Source organism: Podarcis pityusensis (genome assembly GCF_964106645.2).
Source record: "Podarcis pityusensis genome assembly, chromosome: 7".
In the NCBI taxonomy this organism is placed as follows: Eukaryota; Metazoa; Chordata; class Lepidosauria; order Squamata; family Lacertidae; genus Podarcis; species Podarcis pityusensis.
Window position 1 is genome coordinate 90,448,866 of NC_138031.1, and position 24,689 is coordinate 90,473,554.

Here is a 24,689-nt window from a genome sequence, read left to right on the forward strand (position 1 = left end):
GGCGGAGGCCGCGGAAGGGAAAGGCGCGCGCGGGGGGTGGCCCTCCCTCAGCGCCTCGTCCTGCACTCGCCCCCCCCCCCCCGCAAGAGCTGCGCCGGCCTCCCGCGCCCGAGAAGAAGAGGCGCGCGCGTCGGGCCCGCGAGGCGAAGGAAGGGCCGCCCCGGCAGGAGGCGAGCGGGGGTCCGCGCTGCCCCCTCGGGCCACCTCAGAGCCAGGGAAGCGGAGGTAAGTAAGAGGCGCGCCGGAAGCGTCGCCCTGGCCTTCTGGGAGGCGCCGCTCTGCCCCGTTCCTTGCTCCCCTGACAAATGGCTGCCCGGTTTCCCCATCAGCTCCTCTTGCAGCTGGGATGTGGGAGCCCCGGGCTGAAGCTGCAGCTCTGCCTTAGAATTCCTGCTCAGATTTACAGAGCGTCCTGTGCACAAGATGATGCTCTAGGGAGGCCGAACCTGCATTCCTATTCCCTGGCTACTGTACTACTACTACTATATAATAGTAGTAGTAGTATTTGTATAGTAGTAGTAGTACTACCACTACTCGGGACGCGGGTGGCACTGTGGGTTAAACCACAGAGCCTAGGGCTTGCCGATCAGAAGGTTGGTGGTTCGAATCTCTGTGACGGGGTGAGCTCCCGTTGCTCGGTCCCTGCTCCTGCCCACCTAGCAGTTCGAAAGCACGTCAAAGCGCAAGTAGATAAATAGGTACCACTCCAGCGGGAAGGTAAACGGCGTTTCCGTGCCCTGCTCTGGTTCGCCAGAAGCGGCTTAGTCATGCTGGCCACATGACCCGGAAGCTGTACGCCGGCTCCCTCGGCCAATAAAGCGAGATGAGCGCCGCAATTCCAGAGTCGGTCACGACTCGACCTAATGGTCAGGGGTCCCTTTACCTTTACTACTACTACTACTACTAAGCACTTGTGACCTGCCAACTTGGCCAGCTTGGGCCAGAGCCAGACGCTTTGCTAAAAGACTTACAGGATATTGGAGACTAGAATTTGTGTCCGTACCAATGGTCAGCTGTCTTATTATAATTAGACTTAGAAGAGACTGTCATACGGTTTGCAGAAGCAACTACCATGCTGGAAGTAGTTAGTGAAATTACTGACTGGGAAACTTGGGTATTCCCTGAAATTATAGGATCATTCAGAACTGTAGGGAGCAGTATTGCTCAGCCTTTGAACGGTGTTTAAATCTTAAACGTTTTGCTCAACAGCATGAGATATGTAAAATGTTTCTTATTTGCTAACCATGCCTGTCAGAGCAGTTTCCTACGAGCTTATGTATGTCATGTTCCCAGTTCCTGCCAACCTAGCAGTTCAAAAGCACACCAGTCCAAGTAGATAAATAGGTACTGCTGCGACAGGAAGGTAAACGGCATTTCCGTGCGCTTTGGTTTCCGTCACGGTGTCCCGTTGCACCAGAAGCAGTTTAGTCCTGCTGGCCACATGACCCAGAAATCTGTTTGTGGACAAACGCCAGCTCCCTCAGCCTGAAAGCGAGATGAGCACTGCAATCCCATAGTCACCTTTGACCAGACTTAACCACCCAGGGGTCCTTTACTTTTTTTACCTTTTAATGTTAAGACAACCTGTTGGCTCATGCTCAGAACAGGATATGATACCAGAAACATGGAAAACTAATCATTTTTTCCTTAACAATAATTTATTTTGATTAAAGTGGCTACACTTTCACTGAACCACCATTTTTTCTCAGGCTGTGTTTTGGCAACATGCCACATTTATGTAATGGAAATATTAGTAACCTATCTCATGGGGTTGCTACAGTGGTCAATGATATTCAGCATTATAGTATGAGTTATAGGCTTGAATTCAGTGGCAAGGAAAGCGCCACTGCACACATGACGGCCCTGGTGCAGGGCTTCTGCGGATGGCATTTGTTAGGTGGATCCTGCCCACTGTGTTGTTCAGACACTTAGTTAAACTGATATAAGTGAAGCAGTGGAAAGCAATACTAGTCTTTTTATTTCTTTTCTTTTTTTTTTGCATTCCAGAAAGATTAGAACCCTGAGATGAAACCTCACCAAACAATTCCTTTTTTTAGAACATTGCGTGTTCAGTGTTACTGCTCTCTCCAGCAGCGCCATCTTCCTTTACTTGGTAAGAGAGCTACTTGTTGGACAAAACTGAATACTTTTCAGCACAGCTGGGATTTGTGGAATACAGTTGCCCCTATTGTAGCATTTAATAACTGGCCAAGGAGATATCACCAGACCTCAGGAACACTCTGGAACCTTGAAGCACTGCAAACGTATTTACAGACTTTAAGCCAAGAATACCAAAGAATGGAGAAATTGCTCCGTGATAGCTCAGTAAAAGAACACAGAAGAAGAGCTCTAAGCAAGAGACATGCTGAACTGTTCCCGCTTGCTGTGACATTTAAAGAAATTCAAGAGGCAGAAAAAGAACTTCAAGATTTGGAGATACTTTGTTCAAGTAAGTTATGCAGGTGTTTTGCTTAGCTCACCTCCCCCTGCCATCTTCAAGACCTTTTGCTTAAATTTCATCTAATAGAGCAATTGTACCCTGACATCCACCAACTCTCTGTAGCTTTCTCCTCACTTGTTGGCTTTACAAGCCATTCCAAGTCTCTCCCACTTTTTTCTCAAATTCATGGGTTCATTAAAAGCAGTGTGCTTGGACCAGCAGCTATTTGCAGGATTCACTGAGGAAGTACTGCAGGAAGTACTTCTTTAAGTGTGTTTACAGAGATCTCTCAGTAAGGATCCCCTAGAGCAGGCATGTCCAACACATCGATTGCGATCGACCAGTCAGTCGCTGGATTGAGAGAGAGAAGCCCGGCGTGCTCTGACTGGCTCCTCAGAGAGAGAAAGGGCTGGTTTAGGGAGAGAGAGGGAAGCAGGGAAGAAGAATCATGGAGCAAGGAAGGAAGCAACTCGGAAGGGAAAGAGTTACCAACTGGCTCATCAGATCTGTGTAAACTAATAAAAAATATAGTTTGACTTTTCTCACTTGTTTAGTTACTTGTCCATCTAGTAACTATTTGGATCTGTCATGATGATATCCAAACATAACTATGGTACAGTGGTATCTCGGTTTTCGAACAGCTTAGTTCCCGAACAACTTGGAACCCGAATGCTGCAAACCCAGAAGTAGGTTGTAGAGCAGTGGTGGTGGCTTGAGGTTTGTTCATCTCCTTCCTGCTGCCACTACCCGCCCTGCTCATTGAGACCAAAAAGTCTGGATGCTATCCTAAAGTTCGAAGAGCCACATGAAGATACGTATCTTGCCCAGAAAAGCTGCTGTCCCTTTCCCCAGCAAACAGTGATAAAATATTTGACTAGGGCAATAATATTGTCTGCTTTCACCACCATCTTTTATGAGGAAGGAAAGAGCCTATTGTTTTCATTTAGTTCCTCCTCTCTCCTGTTGACCTACACACCCCTTCAATTTCATTTTTAGCAAAAGCCAAAACCCCTGCTTTCTTACGATTCTGATATTACCGTATTTTTCACTCCATAGGGCGCACCTAGTTTTCAGAGGGGGAAATCAAGGAAAAATATATGACCCCCCCCCCAGCTCTGGGAGCAGCAGACGGGCTGCAGGCAGCCTGTGCGCTTCTCCCAGACCTTATTCCTGCTTTTGTGGGAGGTGGGGGAATTCCCCCACCTCCCACAAAAGCCCAGTTTGGGGAGAAGGGGACAGAAGCGTGCAGCCTGTGTGCTTCTCCCAGACCTTCTCCCTGCTTTTGCGGGAGGTGGGGGAATTCCTCCACCTCACGCAGAAGCTGTGCGCTCTTTAAAGGGGCTGCGCGGCTTCTCCTGGCTTTTCTGGGAGGTGGGGGGATTCCCCCACCTTCCGCAAAACCGGCAGAAGCCGCGCGCTATTTAAAAGGGCTGCACGGCTTCTCCTGGCTTTTCTTTTCTTTTTTAATAATTTTTATTAACCGGCCAATCAAATCAAATCACATCACATAAATTCCGAATTACAAAGCCGAATTTTAAATTTTGTTGAGGGGACCCATATTTCAAGATCCGAAGGGGGATTCTGATCATCTTCTTGCTGGATTAATGTCCAAATCAGTCCAAACAAAGTTCATAATTCTATCCAGTCTTATCTTGCTGTTTCCACATCACATCTTGTTCATATATTTTCTCTTTTTTCTTTATGATCTCTTCTGATAGTCTCCTTAAGCCGATAAACACCAATAATAATCCTGTGTGAATTTTTCCGTTCTTCCAATCCTCAAATTGAGATGGTTTCCATATATCATCGCCTTCATAGATAACATCGCTCTTTCCATCATTAATTACAGAACTGTCGTTCTTAAGTCCCTCTGAGGAGTTTCACCCACAATATAAAAACAGCTCTATTTCTCTATTTCTCCTCCCAGACTTAAGTCCTCCGACAGAACTTCCCAATATGGCGATGGTATTTTTAACTGCGTCATTCCAAAGCCCTTATACATTCCACGCTCTTCTTAAAACATGCTTTGGTTCAAAAGTTTATCTCCACACAGCTTAAATCCACAGCTTAAGTCCTTAAAACGACATTTCTGACTTGTGAGGGGGGGGGGGATTCTTGTTTAATCACATAAAGGAAAGAAAGGAAAGTTTTTTTCCCCCTCCCCCATCAGTCCCTTTGCCATACCGAGTCTTGGCGTATCTTCTCATGATTTATACTTGTTCCTCCGACTCATCTTGTTTTATCAGAGATCGTCTTTACTCCCCCTCCTTCCTTGAAATATGTGCATTCGCTTCATCCAAATTGTTTCTTTTGAAGTTCTTGCAGCTAGTGGCGCGGATCAGAGACGGCGTCCAGGAGCGCCGAAATCCCACAGGAGGGCATTGTGCCTAGTGCCCCCATCCCCACAAATTCGGGGGTGGTATAGGGCACAGCAGGCAAGGGCAGTCTCCCCCCCCCCACAATCCTGGGGGGGTAGGGAGGCTATTTACTCCCATCACAGCCTCCAAATTACCTCATGTGGGTCAGAGAGATGTTATTGTCAGCCATCTTCTGATGCGCCCCTAGTGGCCCCCTCTCCTGGCTTTTCTGGGAGGTGGGGGAATTCCCTCACCTCTCGCAAAAGCCCGCAGAAGCCGCACACTCTTTAAAGGGTGCGTGGCTCCTGTGGGCTTTTCTACGAGGTGGGAGAAGGGACTGATACAGCCAGTCAGTCCCTTCTCCCTCCTGGGGAAAAGCCCGCAAGAGCGCACGGAGCTTGTGTGCGGCTCTTGGGGGCTTTTCCCACCTGCCTCCCCCCTGCATTCGCTCCATAGGATGCACACACATTTTCTCTTGCTTTTTAGGAGGGAAAAAGTGCATCCTATAGAGCGAAAAATACGGTACATAATTCCATTTCAAGGTTTTCCCCATGTCCTTCATGGCACACTGCCTCAAATGTCTTTAGATGAGCATGGATGCAAATTTGCCATCTAAGTCCAGGCTGGACCTTGATGGAAGAATGTAGTACATGTCTACAGGAACTATGTCCAGATGGTTCGCAGAACAACAAAGGACAAAAGTGAAATAAAATTAAATGAGGTAGATGCACCCAAACTGTTTGTTTTAACAAGATTACTGAATGTTTACTTCTTCAACCACTTATCCCTAGAGCTAAACAGCCCAGAAGAGAAACCGCTACTAGAACTTGCTCTAGAGGAAAAGGAGATTATTGACCAGAAGATCAGCGCTCTGTGTCGAAAGGTGAGCAGGGGACCATGGATGGATTTCCTGATCTAGCAATCAGTTTGAATGGTGATACGTATGGAGAATAGTGTGCACTAGACTCTTGTGTAGGAAAAACAAGGTTGTATCTTCCCATTTATCTCTCAATGTGGCCAGCGGCCTGGAGTTTTTCTCTAGGGAAAAGCGGTGCTGAAACTGTCCCCGCCCCCCACAAGCCCTTCCATAGCGGGCTGCTGCTGCTGTGCTCACAAGGATCAATTTCCGATTGTGCAGGTGCTGGGCTTAACTATGGGAGGGAGAGGTGGGGAGGGGGAGGAGGCAGCTATGGCCTGGGCTGGGGCTGGAGCCATCCAGCCTCTGAGGGGGCAGAAAAAGAAGGGGAGACAGGTTCTCTGTAGGATACAGAGAGGTGTTGGCCTCTCACACTGGATACTCTTCAGAATCAGAAGCAAAAAGCATTTGAATCTGCAGTGTGGAACTGTGGTAGTCTGTGTTCTGAATATTTTCACAAAGCTTCCTAGTTTGTGAGAAACTATACCTACACATGAACTTCTGATTCACATTATGATACTGTGAATGAAAAAGTAGGTTATGTGTTCCTGTACATAAAACATTAGCGTGAACTTGCTCCTGAATATTAACCCCACCCACACAAAAAATGTGTGTTTTGTCTTTGCTTTCTAACTATTATAAGCATTGATAATATTTTCCACTTTGTACTTGTGAATTAAAAACCTATTTTATTTTTCAGATTTTCCAGATCTTGATACCAAGAGAAAAATATGATGACAGTGGTGTATTGTTAGAAGTAACATCTGGCAGGACAACTGGAGGTCAGCAAAGTCGCCACATAAAAACCACCCTCCTCCTAGTTATGGGGCTTTCTGTTTTTGTCAGTTGTTTTGTGTTAGAAATTAGATATTGATTTAACGAAGCTAAATTATTAGTGGTGGTGGTGATGATCCACGGTCAGAGGCAGTGCTTCAGAATACCTGTTGCTGGAAATGACAGGAGGGGAGAGGGCTGCTCCTGGGCTCCCGTCCTGCTTGCAGGTTTCCCACAAGTTGGCCCCTGTGAGACCAGGGAGCTGGGCTAGGTGGCCCTGAGCCTGCTCATCTCCTTACGGTGACAGCATTCTGCACAGCACTGCTCATATTGACATTTCAGTAGCATTCAGAGAAAACTCTTGCATTTCAGGTGACATTTGTCAGCAATTTACCAAAGAGGTATTTGACATGTACCGGAATTACGCTGATTACAAATGCTGGACCTTTGAGACTGTGAACTACACTCCAGCGGATTACGGTATGGCTGTAGCCTGTTATACTAGTCGCATAGATAACTTAAAAGATTGCCTTCACCCCTTTCCCCAACCTGTAATGTGTATTTAAAGGTGGGCTACACCATGCTGCTGCTCGTATTTTGGGAGACGACGTCTACAGGCATTTGAAATATGAAGGAGGGACTCACAGAGTGCAGCGAATCCCTGAAACAGGATTATCTTCCAGAATGCAGCGGATCCATACTGGCACCATGTCAGTGATTGTCCTCCCTCAGCCAGATGAGGTATTCATTTCAGTCGGTGTCTCTTGCTGTGTAACTCCATAAATGCTAGTTTCTAAGTAGAATGTTTGTTAACTTGACCACAACACCACCTTATGTGATCTTCCGGGGGAATAGCCGTGCCCATAACTGCCTCATGAGATGGGCCTGTTGTGCATGTGTCTGTCTTTTTAGTAGGTTTCTGGTGCTACTTCAACTCTGCACAGGGAAGAAAAGCTGAGCTCTGGGCAAGCTGCATCCCACCAGTCTCCATGGGCCAGGCCAGCTTGCTTTACTCCCATTTCTCTTAGGCACAAGGGATAAACAGAGGGGTGTGGGGTACTGCAGCTCCCATTGTCCCTGGCCGCTGGCCGCACTGGTTGAACTGGAGTTAGGAGCGAGCAGTGAGGTGACCAAGTTTGCTGATGATACGAAATTGTTCAGGGCAGTTCATTCAAAAAGAGATTGAAAAGAGCTCCCAAAGGCCCACCTGTTAATCAAGTGGCATCCCGAAGCCAGGACTGCAAAGCACCATGCAGGCAGGACCATGCTGTTAAAAATGGTTTTTATCTCCGTTTTAGCCGTGCATTTGGGAATCCAGCCCAATTGAACAAGTTCAGTTCCTGCAGGAAATTCCCCTTAGCTGATGTGGGAGGAGGTCCGTGCTGCCTAGGGCTGAGCACTGTGGGGCTGCTTCAAAGAGCAGCACAGAGTGCGCTACGACTCCTCTCTCCAGGTGCTACTTTGAAAGCACTCTCAGCCAAGGCTAGCATCCCCTTTCCCAAACATTAGGGAGGGTGACCCAGAAGTCAAAGCTTCGCCATGGACCTCCATGCTTATGGGGTGGAGGAGAGGCGCTGCTTGCTTTGACAGTGTGTGCTGTCCCCAGAAAGGAACAGGGACGTGCGGCTAAGCTGAGTTCTGCAACTGCTCTGTGTGGCTTCTCCCAACTTCCCATTTTGGAGGCTGATAGGGTCGGGGGGCGGCTGCATTAAAGAGCAGCACTGGTGAGTGGGGGGTAGTCTCCTATCTTCTCCAGCAAAGGAAAATGGTGCACTCAAGCCTTGCTCCATTGAAGGAACAAAATTGGCCAATCCCTTTAAGCTCCTTAAAGGGTGGATGGGCATGGCTTCCTCCAGACGGCCTGGCAGGCAAAATGGAGAGGTCTGGCCAGCCAGGTTTAACTCACAAGCCACAGCTTCCCCTCCCTGATGAAGAAGATACTTCTCCTCAACCAAACATAACCATACCAAACAAAAACAAAAAAAGGGATTTTTTAAAAAATGCATGCAGCCCCAGCATGGCTTCTTTGGCAGTTCTTCTGATTCTCTGAATAGGGTGAAGGAAAAAAAACACACACACACACAAACACCTTTGGGGGATGGACGCAGGTTTTCCCCATAAAATTCCGTGTAAGATAGTAAAATGTTCTCTCTCTCTCTCTCTCAAGGTGACAGTTAAAATAGATCCAAGAGATTTGCGTATAGATACATTTCGAGCCAAAGGAGCAGGAGGTCAGCATGTCAATACAACAGACAGTGCTGTTAGAATTGTACACATTCCCACAGGTAACCCTTGTATAGTTTGTTTTATCTTTGCTCCCCTTTTCACAGAAACATGCACATCAAATATATAGGAACCAGTATTCAATTTGTGATACGCAGGCTGTCTTCTGTGGCTATGCTAAAAAAGAGGACTGATGCAGATTCCTGGGGGACAGTGCTCCTTAGAGGAGTGGATGGGGCAACCAGCCAGATGGGCAGGGTACAAATAAAATCATCATCACCACCATCTATTTATAATCTATTTGTATTCGCTGCTTCCTGTTCTTTAACCAGTTACAGATCCATAAGAGGGCCTGTTCCTTTATCCTGTGACTGCTAAGTTTTTTGCTGAGGGAGGGACTGTATCAAAAGCTTTTTTGAAAATCTCCTTATACAATGTCTGAAGGATCATCCCTATCCTTGTTGCCGCTGCCCGAGCCTCTCTTGCCCAGGTACAGTTGGGGGCGCACTTTAAGGCGGTGCACCGCCAGCCGCATCTCCACCTGCCCTTGCATGATGTCACATACGACATCTGGTGTGCTGTGGTTTGGGGGGAACAACCTCATAGGCCAAAGTGGAACACCTCCAGGGCCCAGAACAAGCTGCCAGCTGGAGATTCTTCAACACTATTTCCCTCCTTTCCTCAGACTCTCTTCCTGAGAAAATTGACCAAGGCATAAAGGATCTGTCTAGATGTATTGTTTGTTATAATGTAAATATATAGTAAATTACAAGAAAGGAGATTCTGACTAAACATCAGGAAGAACTTTCTGACAGTAAGAGCTGTTTGACAGTGGAACAGTCTCCCTCGGGAGGTGGTGGACTCTCCTTCCTCGGAGGTTTTTAAGTGGATGTCAGATGGCCATCTGTCATGGATGCTTTAGCTGGGATTCCTGCATTGCAGGGGGTTGGACTAGAAGGGATTGGGTCCCGTCCAACTCTACAGTTCTGTGATTCTTTGATTCTGTTTTTCTGGAAATAATTTTTCATGGATAATATTTTTTGTGATTATGCCAGAAAAATAGTTTTAAAATACATAAAATAAGAAGTTTATAGATGGGAACTTAAACTTCATAGCGTCTGTGTACATTTTTGTTTCTTGGAGCACAGGATTTTCCATTTTACCAAATGGGAGCAGTAGCCCTTCCTGGTCAGCTTAGCATGAATAATTTGCAAGACATGGTCACTTATTTCCAAAACTTATGCAGGCAGGGATTATCTGATGAAAGCTTTCTAAAAATTCTGAAGGGTTAACCACTGAGTGCCAAGAAGAGCGATCTCAGCAAGTGAATAGAGAAACTGCTCTGCGGACCTTGAGAGACAAGCTGTACCAGCAGACCATAGAGAGAGAGCTGAGGCAGAGGCAGAGCGCCAGGAAACTGCAGGTGAGAAGATGGGCCACTGCTTCCCTTAGGTGCTCCCTGTGTGGAAAGCGGGGGGGGGGGAGCTCTGCAATTGGCCTCACTCCGTAAGCAGGGGGTTTGTAGGCAGGAGGTTTTGGATTCAGCCTCTGACATTACCACAAAGCAGGTCTGAAGCTCGTCAGTGTTTAGTAATGGGTGACAATCACATTTAAATAAAAATCCAGGATACCTGAATTGATTTCTGTGGGACAGCATTCACTTCACCAGGAAAGGTTGGCATGCAATATGTGAGCAAACCAGTAATCTAGGCAATGGGTGCCCCCCCCCCCCCACAGCCTTCTTTTTGGGGGTCTAATACCTGGATTTCTCTCCCTGAGTTTCAGTCATTGCTATGACTTCATACATTGACTGAAGGCAGGACCAAATTAGTTTCTCACAAAACACATGAGATATCTGCATATTTTGCCTTATGGCTTTGGTTCTACAAGTGCTAGAAAGTTTTATTTAAAATAATGAAAACCAGGGATTGGGGGGATTATGGCCTGGGGAGGGTGGCTCCCTCTTGCTGCAGATGCCCAAGGATCAAGGCCTTTGAGCGACTTTGAATGCATTTTGCACTTGTATAATTGCAATAATTACAACTCGTCTCATAAGGTTATTATAATAAATTATCTATTATAAAGCACCTAGATTGAAAACAGTAAAGCTACAATGCAAAAGTAAATTAGATTTTAAGACCTGCATTCTTAATTGACATTTTGCATACAAAATAAGTACTATATTTTAATAGGCTTTATAGGTTATTTTATGGCTTTTATTGTAATGTATTGTTCTTTTTCTCATTTTATGTTGTGCTTGGAGTCTCCTTTTGTAGCAAGTGACTAATAAATTGAATTAAACATAATAAATTCTCAAGTGTTGAAAAATGTGTAGACATTGACCAATAATAATAAATGCCGAGCTATTGAGACTATAGCAAAAATGTTTTAATTATTACATTTTTTAAATTGTGAAACAAAACAAAATGTTCTTTTGCAGTTGGGGACAAGAGCCCAGTCAGAGAGAATTCGCACATATAACTTCCACCAAGACCGAGTCACTGACCACAGGGTTACCTATGAAATCCGTGACATCAAGGTATTTGTCTCTTAAAGGGTTCTCCTATGTTGGCCTGGAGCCTCCATCTTCTCCAGTAATGCAAGACCCTGCAGCAGTGCATGGAAACCCTGTTGCCCGATACTCTTTTCACTGGGACTTTTGCATGTTGCACCATTCAGCTTCAGCTCTTCCCCTTTACAGTGGCACTCAGAAGAGGCTGTGCAACAGTCCGTTGCGGGGGGGGGGGGGGGCTTCTGTTCGTGGCTCCAGCCATTGCATTCCTTCATGGGGAGGTGGTGGATGCCCCTTCCTTGGAGGTTTTTAATTTTTTCCCCCAAATAATATTTATTCTTTTCAGTAGATAAACATAGTAAAAAAAGAAAAGATTAACAATAATAAAAACAAACAAAATATAGGAGAAAAATATAAAAATGAAAAAAGATACATACAACATATTACCACTTAATTAATTAAAATTAAGTCTCATCCATCTTCATAAACATAGTGTTTGACTTCCTCGAATCTCTTCCATCTGAATTTCTTAGTAATTATATGTAGCAGTTTCCAACATCAGAATTTCAAAAAACCATATCACAGTCCTAATCATATTACATAGCTTTCCTTATCATACATTTTCTTATTTATAAATTTAATTCCATTTTAATCCTAGGCCTAATTGTTTCTTTCAAGTGGTTACATATCTTTAATATTACAATACTTATTCAAATAGTCTTTAAATTTCTTCCAGTCTTCTTGGTGTTCCTCTTCTTTCTGGTCATGGATTCTCCCGGTGAGGTCAGCCAGCTCCATAAACTCCATCATCTTCATCTGCCATTCTTGTACCGTTGGTATTTCTTGTGTTTTCCATTTTTTGGCTAATAAAATCCGTGCAGCAGTTGTAGCATACAAAAATAATTTTACATCTTTTTTGGGCAGCTCAGAACCTGTTATTCCAAGGACAAAGGCTTCTGGTTTCTTCATAAATGTATATTTCATCATTTTTTAAAAATTCATTATAAATTTTTCCCCAGAAGTCTTTTACCTTGGAGCAAGTCCACCACATATGATAGAAAGTACCTTCCTTTTCTTTACATTTCCAGAATAAATTATCACAATTGTGGTAGATCTTCACCAGTTTAACAGGGGTTAAGTACCATCTATACATCATTTTCATAATATTTTCCTTTAACATTGTACATGCAGTAAACTTAACCCCTTTCTTCCAAAGTCTCTCCCAGTCCTCCATCATTATATTATGTCCCACATCTTGTGCCCAATCAATCATAACCGATTTTACTTGCTCATCTTTTGTATGCTACTCCAATAACAAACTATACATTTTAGACAAATTTTTAACATTAGTATCTAACAACTCTGTTTCCAGTTTGGTTTTTTCAATTGCAAAACCTTTTTTCTTATCAATCTTAAATAATTCATTAATTTGGTAATATTGAAGCCAATTTACTTTGTCTTTGATTTGTTCAAATGATTTTAACTTAAATCCCTCCACGTCTTCAACCAATAAATCTTTGAGTATCTCAACCATTTATATTAAGCTTTTTTTGTGCCTGCGCTTCCATTGGTGAAATCCATTTGGGTGTTTTTCTTACCAAAAGATCCTGATATCTAGACCAAACATTTAAAAGTGCTTTCCTAATTATATGATTCTTAAAGCCACTATGGGCCTTTATTTTGTCATACCAAAGATATGCATGCCAGCCAAACCTATTATCCAATCCTCCTAGGTCCAAAATGTCCTCATTTTCTAAATTGATCCAATCTTTAATCCAGCAGAAGGCCGCAGCCTCAAAATATATCTTTAAATCAGGTAGGGAAAAGCCTCCTCTTTCTTTCGAATCTGTAAGTAATTTATACTTAATTCTCGTTTTTTTCCCTTGCCAGGTAAATTTGGATAGGGCCTTCTGCCATTCTTTAAAGCATTTGACATTATCAATAATAGGTAAAGTTTGAAATAGAAACAGCATTTTCGGCAATACATTCATCTTAACCACCGATATTCGTCCCATAAGTGAAAATTTTAAGTTTGATCAAATCTCTAAATCTCTTTTTATTTCATTCCATACTTTCTCATAATTATCTTTATACAAATTCAAATTCTTAGCTGTTAAATTCATACCCAAGTATTTAACCTTCTTCATAAATGCTAGGCCTGTTTTTTCTATAAGGGTTTTTCTTTCATCTTTATCTAAGTTTTTATCGATTACCGTATTTTTCGCCCCATAGGGCGCACCGGCCCATAGGATGCACCTAGTTTTTTGGGGGGAAATTTTTTTTCCCTTTATTTCCCCCCCAAAACCAGGTCGGGGAATCCAAATCAGGTCAGGGAACAGCGGGATAGTGGCGCTGCACCTCCCCGCTGTCCCCCGAGCTTGTGGGGCTGCCCGATATCTGCACGAAGCCCGGGGCACGCTGTGCAGTGCGCCCCAGACTTCGGGATGCAGGCTGCTATCCGCAAGCCTTGGGAGCCCGACGGGAACTCCCGCGGAGCTCCCAAGGCTTGCGGAGAGCTTCCTGAAGCCTGGAGAGTGAGAGGGGTCGGTGCGCACCGACCCCTCTCGCTCTCCAGGCTTCAGCGAAAGCCTGCATTCGCCCCATAGGATGCACACACATTTCCCCTTCATTTTTGTAGGGGAAAAAGTGCGTCCTATAGGGCGAAAAATACGGTACTTTGGTTTTCTTCTTGTTTAATTTAAAACCAGCCAGCTGCCCATACTCCTGTATCATCTCCAGTGCTTTTACTGCACTGGTCTCTGGATCCTGTAAAGTTAGAACCAAATCATCAGCAAAGGCTTTTAGTTTATATTGTTTCAAACCCACTACGATCCCCTTGACTTTCTCTTCTTTTCTCAAACTGTTCAGCAAGACCTCCAGGACCACAATAAATAATAGAGGGGAAAGTGGGCACCCTTGCCTGATTCCTTTCTCAATTTTAATTTCTTCCGATACCATTCCTTGGAGGTTTTTAAGCTGAGCTGGGATGGCCCCCGGTCAGGGGGCTGGACTAGAGGACCCTGGGACCCCTTCCAACTCCGCTGTTCTATGATGCTGCAATTCCATGCCTGCTGAGCATGCTTTGTCTTCAGGGGCCTGTGGCTTTGGCTTTGGCTTTTCTTCATTTGGGAATCTTTGGAGTATGTGTCTTATGCCTAAAATCTTTTGTTTATTCTATTGATGTTTGTGGACAGCTGTCTCTTCTGTCCCTGGGTACATTTTAAAACAGCTTTAAAATAGTGAGCCAGGAAATGAATTATACAGACAATGAGATGCTTATTTCTACCTTTTTATATCTGTGTTCTTCTTCCTTCCTCCTCTTCCTGCTGCTCCATCCCATTCTCCCTCACACTCAGTTGCCAGCTTTTTCTCTTCTCTTTCAGCCAGTGTCCCATGCCACCCAAGTCCTTACAGAGCGGTTTTTGTGGTTTCCTCTCAGGGATTTTTTCACAAAAATTTTCAGAATCTGCAGATTTCAGGTTCTCATAAATCTGTTGGTAACTTCTCTCATGTATGTTAGTGGTGCCATTTTTGGCTACAGCTTTGTAGGCAAAGGAGAACTTGAATCTGACATAGAAGGGGTGTTATAATTAATGTGGCCGAAAGCAACTTCACAAGTAAACCATGAACATTATACATGTCCATATGCTGCTTACTGATGTAATCCAAACTCATGTTGATCCTTTCAGTCCACAGTAACGTGTTTTATTTCCCCCCATCTTTTAATAGGAATTCTTAAGTGGGAAGAAGCTCCTGGATGAACTAATCAGCAAACTCTTAGAGGCTGCAGAGATGGAATCTCTGATGGAACATTTGGAAAACAATTTAAAATCTCTGCAAGCAGACTCCTGACTTGAAATGTGTAATGGATGCAAATGCTTTTAATTGGCTTGCAAAATTTAACAAACCTCACAGAAGTATGAGTGCTGTTCTGCATTTTAATATTTCATTATCGCTGTCGCTGACTTTATGGCTGTGACCTAAACAAATGGCATATAAAAGCATGTAGAACTTCATGCAGAGACAAAGGTTTGTCTGGTGCTTTATTTCATAGTTGCTCTGACAAATCATACAAATAAAATTTTTAAAGGGATGGGTGCAGCTTGACTAATCAGACTGGCAAACACACACTTATCCATGGAAGACGCAACTCCGTTTTCAAGCTGTAGAGACACAGCTTCCAGGGAAGAGCTAGCGTGTTAGCCCATATAATCTGCAACATGTAGTGTGCAGAAAATGGGAAATCAGTCAAGTAGGCATCATACTGATGACTTCCAGGAAACATGGTGGACTGAAGAGAGCTCTCCTGGAGACTCCTGCACCACCTGAGAAAACCCAGGCCCTCCATGTGCCGGATAGCGCAGAGCAGCAGCCGCTTGGAATGAAAAAGAGGGAGAGAAAACCACACTGTCCCCAGGGAAGCAGCAGGGAGATCACCACGCAAGGGAACCTCTCCGGGTCCCGGCACAAGCTTCTTCTCCAGCTTCCATGTGGAGGCAGGTAGACTCTCCCTGACATGCCCCCCCCAGCACAAGACACAGCAACCCGCCCCCGCCCATGAAGAAATTACATACCAGAGAGTGAGGACTTTAAGAAACTACGTGACTGAGAGTCCGCTGGTGGCACTGCAACTGCAAGCAATCAACAGCAGCCAAGCATTCCCTCTGATCTCTTGCTCTGCCAGCAAAACTAAGGCTCCCATCCACGTGACGCTGACGGAAAAGCACCGCTCGTATACCTCATAAGGAATGAAAGTTTACTGCCCCCGTTCTCTTTCTCTGTTATCTTCCCAGTTCTCTTTCCCACTCAGCCCCACATTGCTTACAACAAATAGGTCACTAATGGACCCATATGAAGGACTCTGTGACTTGAAAACAGAGACACTAAAGGTACTTTTGTAAGTCATGGAAAATCTTTTAATGAAAACTTTTTTAAAAAGGTCTGCATCATACCACACGTGTCTGTGTGACAAGAGTCTTTTAAACAAGTCAAATCCAGGTGATCAAAAACTCATTTCCAAAGTAGTTAACATCTATTCCATCTTGTAACCTTTAGGCCTTTTCTGGTTTATTTATATTGTCTTAAGATTCAGAATCACAAAATGATTATGATTATTTTACATTTCAAAAGTGGGAAAAAGTGATAGTCTCACAAATACACTATCAACAATAGTATATAATTAGGAGAACTAATCTCAGTCATGAAGCAGCATGAAATCATTACAGATATTCTAGATTCATACGTTAAAGTCCAAAGAAAAGTAAATACAGTAACTGATTTATTTTTTTAAGATTTTCTAAGCTGCTTAAAACCTAATCTGTACTAAATTCTTTATTTTGTGAAAGCCTAGAGATGTTGTGCTGTTGACTTCAGCAGGAGTCACGGTTCAGCCTAGCTCTGCCGTCGTGGATCTGAACACTCCTAGGTGTATTTGCGACTAAGCTCGTTAATTTTCATAAACCCTTCTTTGTTGTTAATAGTCTTGTACACAGTAACAAGAAAGGGAAAAGCAGACGGTAACTCCACCCGCCTGCTCAGTTTCTGGTGTCCCCAGTGAAGACACCGAAGCTTGTCTGCCAGGTCTTTCCTTCCTGACCTTTCTAGAGCATCCTGAAGCAGTTTGGTCTTGTTAAGTTTGTGCCATGATTGTTCATACCTGCGTGTGAAGGGGGGAGAGGAGGGTGCATAGTGGTTACCAAAGGCTCCAAAGCCATTTGGATAGTCTTCAAAAGTGCTGAACCCAAGTAACAATTGCTCTGGCATTTCATCTGTACTTTGACATATCATTTCCTAAGGCTAATGGCAGATAGACTGGTGCACAAGCGCATTTCTTGTATAGTCAGCTCTGGCCAGAGGCATACGTGCATTAGCTGCATCTTGATAGGACTACTGCAATGCTCTCCTTGTGGGTCTGTCCTTGAAAACTACTTTGGTTGGTACAAAATGCAGCTGCTAAGATCTTGACTGGGGCAGGCGTTGGGACTTTCATTAGTTGCCAGTTCATTTCCAGGTTCAAGTCATGGCACTTCAATTACTGAAGGACCAGCCCTTGCGGTGGCGTGGCAAGACACCAACCGGGCATTGGCCTCAGCTAATTAAAAAGACTTGACCGAGTCCTTGAGGCAAAACTGGATGAGTAACTCAAGGTGGAATCAACATCATCTCATTGCCTTGGGCTGATCTTAGACCAGTGCTTGTTCTAAGCAGCAGGGTTTGATCATTTTTAAAGAGAGAGTACTTGCAAAAGAGAATAATTGACTGTGGAATATTTTGTGTGTATCACATTAATTACAATCGATGCTTGCCTCTTTCTCTACCCAGGTGGCAGAGAGGCTACATCGGTGACCAGCATTTATTTAATTTGTTGAAAGCCACCCAGAGTGGCTGGGGCAACGCAGTCAGATGGCAGCATACATGTTGCTGTTGTGAATTCTATCTTTTTAGCCATTATCTCTGAGGAGCCATTGTTTCTGTGAAGGAAATGCAAAAATCATGCTCAAGACTAAAATAAAGGATATTTACCCTCTGCTCTGACCTACTTACCAATGCTCCAGCATTTTCTGGGCTTGAGCTGTTTTTTTTGTGGTAGCTGCACGAAAGTGGTTTATCTCCACACGACTGAATCCCAGCTCAGAGGCTACCATGGTCCATTCAAAACCCAGTTGCTTGCCCAGTTCTTGCACTGATTTGAGGTTAATGACAGCATCCTATTGAATTTATATTTGTGTTATTAATTCAGAGGGCGTTCTTTTCTGGACATATTGAGGGACCTGTTAAACCAGTTTTGTACAGTGTAATCTACATAGATTTTGCTACAGAAACAAATGACTATATTATTAATCATCACCATCTTAGAGCGATTACACCAGATTCTACTTATATTGCTACTTTCCTTCTTTCTCGCCTATATTGTATACCAGGCATAGGCAAACTCGGCCCTCCAGATGTTTTGGGACTACAACTCTCATCATGCCTAGCTAACAGGACCAGTGGTCAGGGATGATGGGAATTGTAGTCTCAAAACATCTGGAGGGCCAAGTTTGCCTATGCCTGGTGTATGCTGTAATTACTTTCTCTTTTACATGGGCTTTCCCCCCAGGATATTGTTCTGCGTAGGTACAAGGAAACTAGGTATGCAAATAGATTAGTTTTTGATGGCACAACACCATAGCCATATTTCACTCAACACCAAATGGTAATTGGGAACGGCTGCCTTAGTTTCCATTTCTTTAATGCAGAAAAAGTCTTGCTGCCAGCAACCATATCACATTAACCACCAAGGTCTTGAAAAGGGTTGCAATTAGGCAACTGTGTTTCAAAACGTGAAGAAAGCATGCAAATTTGTGTCCTTACTCATGATGCAGGTCAAGTGGTATGTTCACAGAAAAAATAGGCATGCCTTTAACAAAAAAGAGGACTGTTGAGCAACACACATTTAAGATGTCCCGTGGCATCTTAAATTATTACTTATGTATTACCAAAACTTACCATCAAATGAGCAGTTTAATTCTTTTGGTTCCTAGACAAATACACTTGTGGGGCCTCTTGTTTCAGTGGGTACAGGTGGGTATATCTGCTCATAGCTGGGCAATCATTTGACCATTCTTTGAATATTTGTTTGACCTCTCACTGTACCATCAGTGTTTAGGTTTGAAGCTGGTGGGAAATGCCAATCAAGGGAATCTTTGTATGCCTAATAGAAAGTTACTGGTAGCTTGCCTTCCTGACAGCATAAGGAAAGCAGGGCTGCCGCTTCCCTTTTGGTCGTACTTGAAGCAAGTTGCTTGTGGGAGGCAAAAAGGCACCAGAAACACAGATAATAGCATTATCTTTTTCTCATCTGTTGTCATTCAACATTCTGTCCGTGTTAAGACTTTCGTTGACTCAATCACAAAATATAAGACAGGGTTGCATGACAAACCAGGTTACGAAGTCCCACCTCACACTTCGAAACCTGATTTTTAAAGACAAGCCTCCTATGATTGCTGGAAAAGATGTACAAGTGAACAACCGTGTGATCAGGAACTGTGCATGCAAAGTATTGAACTCACTTTCTGAAGCTAGAAGTGCTTGTGTATGATTCAGAATAAGCAGTCTGAAGAAAAGTCAAAAGGTCAGCTTACCTCCTGGGCTTTATTTGGCATTCTGTTTCACACTTGTTACCTCCTTTATTTTTAGTAAATCTGTTGGGATGGTAGAAAATGTTTTCCCCCACTAAATAATAGTAGTACTTCTTTCAATAATTATTTTGCACTATTTTCATTATCATTTGAGTAATTAATCTTGTGACCCAAGCCTGTATAATTTATTCTATAATTGAGTCTACTGATAATTTGATAATATTTCTATGAAAAATATAATTGGATCAACTCTTTAGTGATTGGTAGAGCATTTATTCACTCTTTACAATTGGAGTCAGTATGAGGGAACAGATTATAATTTTTGTTTTGGCTGTTGGTACTTTAATTCAGATTCCCAGCTACTCTTGGCAGCCCCAAGCATGTTTTCCCTGAACTCAGCCTCATTATTTGCAAACTTCTAGTTAGTGTGCAAAGGTTTACAACCTGGGAACCTAAGTAAAAACATCTCCAGTATATATTACCTGACAGAATTGCTGTGAGAACTGTAACACTATAAATATTGTATTTTTTTTGTCTGAGTATATGCAAGGCAGCATACAAAGTTAAAAAGATATAACAACAGAATAAGCTAAAACACGTTTTTAAATAACAGTAGCAAACAGACCCCATAGTAAATTATTGTTAACAATTATTCATAATCTCCCAATAGCCATTAAAACTCTACTTGCTTATGAAAGTACATTTCAGAGTCAACAAAGCTGCTTTCTGACATACCTTGTTTCTGTGTTTTATTCAATAATTGCTCTTCTTCCTATTATACAACTTCTTGTTAAATACATATATTTTAAAATACTATTTTCTGTGCTATTTTGAGCAGTTGGTATGCTAAAATATTACTTAAAATACTACGTTTCTGAGGTACCTTTGCAAAAGAAGTACCTAATGAAAACTGATTTAAGTTAAGAGAACTCTTTGAATATACTCTTGCATGTTGCTAGGCAGCAAGTGCAACATGCACTCCTGTTAAAATAGTTAATTTTTAAAATGCTTAACTGAGAACTGTTTGTTACTCATGATAAGTACATCCAAAGAAGTTATTTCCTCAAAATTCTTCTTGAATAGCCTTTTTTGCTCCACCACAGAATAATTTGAGTCGTGCAGCTCCAAAGAACACATTGTTTTATTAGAGACTGAGGGTCACCATTGCTTTCCCCATTTAAAACACAGCTGCCGCCGGTGGCCATTACAACTGTTGGGGTGGGAAGTGGGAAGCCCAACAGTTCAGTTGGAGCCAGAGTCAAAGGCAGGCAGAGCCAAGCAAGGTGAGTTTTCTCCCCATCCTCCCTGGGGAAGTTCTACAAGGGCAACAGGAGAAGGAAGCTCTCAGGCAAACAAAAGGATGACTTGGTATGGGGAAAAGGGGTGGGTGGGTGAGGGGTGGGTGCTGAGCTAGAAGGGCAAAGCCAGAGAGGGGAAACCCACAGCTGCATCAGACCCAAGGTGACTTGTTCCCGAAGCTCTGCTAACGCCATCTTGGTAGCCAAGTTAACCCCACAATTAATTGGTAGAGGTTGTAGCAATGAGCTCATGCGTGTTTATGTTCACTTGCTTTGATAATAAAGAAGCACTGATTGGGCTTGCTTTGACATTCTTCTTATCTGTGGGCTTGGGGTGCTGGGCTCTCTGGGCTCTGGGTATTTGCCACTGATGCCCTCATCTAGTCAGGTGAACTGATGTTTGCAGCTTTGCTGTATAAAGAGTATATACACATCTGCTTGGGTGTGGACAAGCCATCTCCTTGCTGCACTGCCTGTCCCACGGCTGCTGAGCAGAAGGGCTAGGAGACCGGGAACACTCATTTGCTATGACTCCCCCAGAGGGCCTGGGGCATGTGCCTCAAACCAGAGGAAATGATTGCAACACAGGCAGTATAAAATGTACTGGATCAAATATCACTGTCAGGTATGACGCCCTAACTCTGACCTAAGTCCTTCGATACTGCAAATCATCATGCCCTGTGGACTGTCCTTCTGGAAATCGGCTGCCCAGATAAATTTGTGAACATTCTTTGGCTCCTCCACAATAATATGACAGCAACAATCGCAGATTACAATGGCTCTCAAAATGAACCATTCACAGTGGGATCAGGTGTTAAACAGGGTAGCGTTATTGCCCCAACTCTATTCATTATTTTCATTGCCATGATCCTATACTTTGTCAAAGGGAAATCCCCACCGGAGTAGAAATCATATATCGAACAGATGGAAAGCTCTTTAATCTGAACAGGCTGAAAGCAAAGAGTAAGGTTACTGTAACTTCCATCACAGAGCTTCAGTATGCTCATGACAACGTAGCGTGTGCATGCTCAGAGGATGACCTCCAACCCATCCTAAGTATCTTCGCAGAAGCTTACAGAAAACTTGGCCTATTGCTCAACATCCAAAAAAACCAAAGTGCTGAACCAACAAGCACAAAACAACCCCTCTGCAGCGCCCCAAATCCAACTCAATGGTGTAATGTTGAAATGTGGGAGGAGCTTATCAGAGCTTGCAGGGCAGCGGCGCGCGCCTAGCGGCACGCACAGTTTCATCCATCTTTTAGATTTAGGGGAACTAGTCTCAAACATTTGTTGGGGGAGACCTAGGTTTTTTTTGTGGGGAGAGTTATTTGTCCTGTCTTCACGCTTTTTATGATGGAGGACCACTGTAGCCACCCCCAACGACACGTTCTCAAGATGGAGGGGGAGGGAACAGCTGCAGTCGCCTGCGGTTCCTGCGCAATGTTTGCCATCTTGCCAAAGGTTGCAGGCAGCTTTACCTGCAGCAATTGCATGTTGATTGCCCTCTTAAAAGACAAAGTCCAGCAACTGGAGGAACGTGTAGCTATGCTCCAAAGAATTAGAGAGCTGGAGCTCTTTTTGGAAGCAACAGAGCACACCGTCTCCACCAAGGAGGAGACAGGGGACTCCCCTGAGAAGGAAGCTAGTTCACCAACACAGGAGCCAGATATATGGAGAAACGTGACTCAAAGAAGTAGGAGGCCCAGGGTTCGCTCTGATTGTTTAGAAATACACAATCGCTTTGACGTCCTCTCCCCTAGCATGGAAGACGAAGAGCAGACTCCATTTGAGGATCTCTCCCTCATTACAGTCGATCAGGTATATGAAGACGAGCAGCAAAGTCAGTCCTCAGGGAATGTGCAGGCGACCTTGGAATGGACAGCTCACGGAAGAACCCTGACCAAACCTAAGAGGAGGCGTGTAGTGGTGATAGGGGATTCCCTACTGAGAGGAACAGAAGCAGTGATCTGTGGGCCTGACAAGATGTCTCGGGAAGTGTGCTGTCTCCCCGGGGCTAAGATCCAAGATGTAACTGAACGACTGCAAGGAATCATAAAACCCACTGACAAATACCCCTTCCTCTTGGTTCATGTGGGAACCAATGACACTGCAAGCAATAGCCTCCAGAAGATCAAAAGAGACTACGAGGCTCTGGGCAGGAAATTGAAGCAATTAAACGCACAAATTGTCATCTCATCTGTCCTCCCAGTTGAACGACGTGGCCCAGGGAGAGAGGGGAAAATAGTGGAAGTGAACAGCTAGCTTCGCAAATGGTGTAAACAGGAACGGTTTGGATTCTTAGATCACGGACTGCAGGATGTGTACAAAAAATGGAAAAGGGGGGAAACCACCAAAGAGGAATTCAAACAAATAGCCAGCACGTGTAGAGACAAAGTCAGAAAAGCTAAAGCACAGAATGAACTCAGGCTTGCTAGAGAGGTTAAAAGCAACAAAAAAGGCTTTTATGGGTATGTTCGTAGCAAAAGGAAGAACAAAGAAACAGTGGGGCCACTCAGAGGAGAAGATGGTGAAATGCAAACAGGGGACACAGAAAGGGCTGAACTCCTCAATACCTTCTTTGCCTCAGTCTTCTCCGATAAAGAAAACAATGCCCGACCTGAAGAATTTGGAGCAAATGATTCAGCAAAGGAAACACAGCCCAGAATAACTAAGGAGATAGTACAAGAATACTTGGGTAGTTTAGATGTATTCAAGTTTCCAGGGCCAGATGAACTGCATCCAAGAGTATTAAAAGAACTGGCAGATGTGATCTCAGAACCACTGGCAGTCATCTTCGAGAATTCCTGGAGAACAGGCGAAGTCCCGGCAGACTGGAGGAGGGCAAATGTTGTCCCTATTTTCAAAAAGGGGAAAAGAGAGGACCCAAATAATTACCGCCCAGTCAGTCTGACATCAATACCAGGGAAGATTCTGGAGCAGATCATTAAGCAAACAGTCTGTGAGCACCTAGAAAGGAATGCTGTGATCACCAATAGTCAGCATGGATTTCTGAAAAATAAGTCATGTCAGACTAACCTGATCTCATTTTTTGACAGAATTACAAGCCTGGTAGATGAAGGGAACGCAGTGGATGTAGCCTACCTTGATTTCAGCAAGGCATTTGACAAGGTGCCCCATGATATTCTTGTAAAGAAGCTGGTAAAATGCGGTCTTGACTATGCTACACTCAGTGGATTTGTAACTGGCTGACTGACCGAACCCAAAGGGTGCTCATCAATGGTTCCTCTTCATCCTGGAGAAGAGTGACTAGTGGGGTGCCACAGGGTTCTGTCTTGGGCCCGGTCTTATTCAACATCTTTATCAACGACTTGGATGATGGACTCAAGGGCATCCTGATCAAATTTGCAGATGACACCAAACTGGGAGGGGTGGCTAACACCCCAGAGGACAGGATCACACTTCAAAACGACCTTGACAGATTAAAGAACTGGGCAAAAACAAACAAGATGAATTTTAACAGGGAGAAATGTAAAATATTGCACTTGGGCAAAAAAAATGAGAGGCACAAATACAAGATGGGGGACACCTGGCTTGAGAGCAGTACATGTGAAAAGGATCTAGGAGTCTTGGTTGACCACAAATTTGACATGAGTGTGACGCGGCAGCTAAAAAGCCAATGCAATTCTGGGCTGCATCAATAGGAGTATAGCATCTAGATCAAGGGAAGTAATAGTGCCACTGTATTCTGCACTGGTCAGACCTCACCTGGAGTACTGTGTCCAGTTCTGGGCACCACAGTTCAAGAAGGACAATGACAAACTGGAACGTGTCCAGAGGAGGGCAACCAAAATGGTCCAAGGCCTGGAAACGATGCCTTATGAGGAACGGCTAAGGGAGCTGGGCATGTTTAGCCTGGAGAAGAGGAGGTTAAGGGGTGATATGATAGCCATGTTCAAATATATAAAAGGATGTCACATAGAGGAGGGAGAAAGGTTGTTTTCTGCTGCTCCAGAGAAGCGGACACGGAGCAATGGATCCAAACTACAAGAAAGAAGATTCCACCTAAACATTAGGAAGAACTTCCTG

General features: G+C 44.0%; 1 protein-coding gene and 1 long non-coding RNA gene across 4 annotated transcripts; one reads left to right on the top strand and one right to left on the bottom strand.

Annotated features, from left to right (window-relative positions):
• The first annotated feature begins 83 nt into the window (after positions 1-83).
• On the top strand, positions 84-15,250 carry MTRF1 (mitochondrial translation release factor 1). 3 transcript variants are annotated; one of them, XM_081012976.1, is made up of 10 exons: positions 84-225; positions 2,008-2,449; positions 5,589-5,680; positions 6,414-6,495; positions 6,860-6,967; positions 7,056-7,228; positions 8,655-8,772; positions 9,997-10,133; positions 11,151-11,249; positions 14,952-15,250. In XM_081012976.1, exons 2-10 carry the CDS (start codon positions 2,026-2,028, stop codon positions 15,072-15,074), a joined length of 1,356 nt encoding a protein of 451 aa, XP_080869102.1. In that variant the 5' UTR covers positions 84-225; positions 2,008-2,025; the 3' UTR covers positions 15,075-15,250. The 3 variants fall into 3 exon arrangements, with proteins under 3 accessions (XP_080869102.1, XP_080869104.1, XP_080869103.1); XM_081012977.1 differs by lacking the exon at positions 84-225 and adding an exon at positions 572-593; XM_081012978.1 differs by lacking the exon at positions 11,151-11,249.
• An 865-nt stretch (positions 15,251-16,115) lies between these two features.
• Positions 16,116-20,258, bottom strand: LOC308481024. Its single transcript, XR_013988407.1, has 4 exons — positions 20,078-20,258; positions 19,346-19,405; positions 17,766-17,929; positions 16,116-16,878 (listed from the first exon to the last, which is right to left on the bottom strand). It is a non-coding gene; the product is annotated as an uncharacterized lncRNA (long non-coding RNA).
• Between the last annotated feature and the right edge of the window lie 4,431 nt (positions 20,259-24,689).

What these genes read in the sequence shown, in the direction of transcription:
- MTRF1 (XM_081012976.1), top strand. Translation starts at nt 2,026, where the DNA reads ATGAAACCTCACCAAACAATTCCTTTTTTTAGAACATTGCGTGTTCAG. An exon ending in TTTGGAGATACTTTGTTCAA is followed by an intron (nt 2,450 to 5,588) that starts GTAAGTTATGCA and finishes ACTTATCCCTAG; the next exon opens with AGCTAAACAGCCCAGAAGAG. An exon ending in AATTGTACACATTCCCACAG is followed by an intron (nt 8,773 to 9,996) that starts GTAACCCTTGTA and finishes AAAATTCTGAAG; the next exon opens with GGTTAACCACTGAGTGCCAA.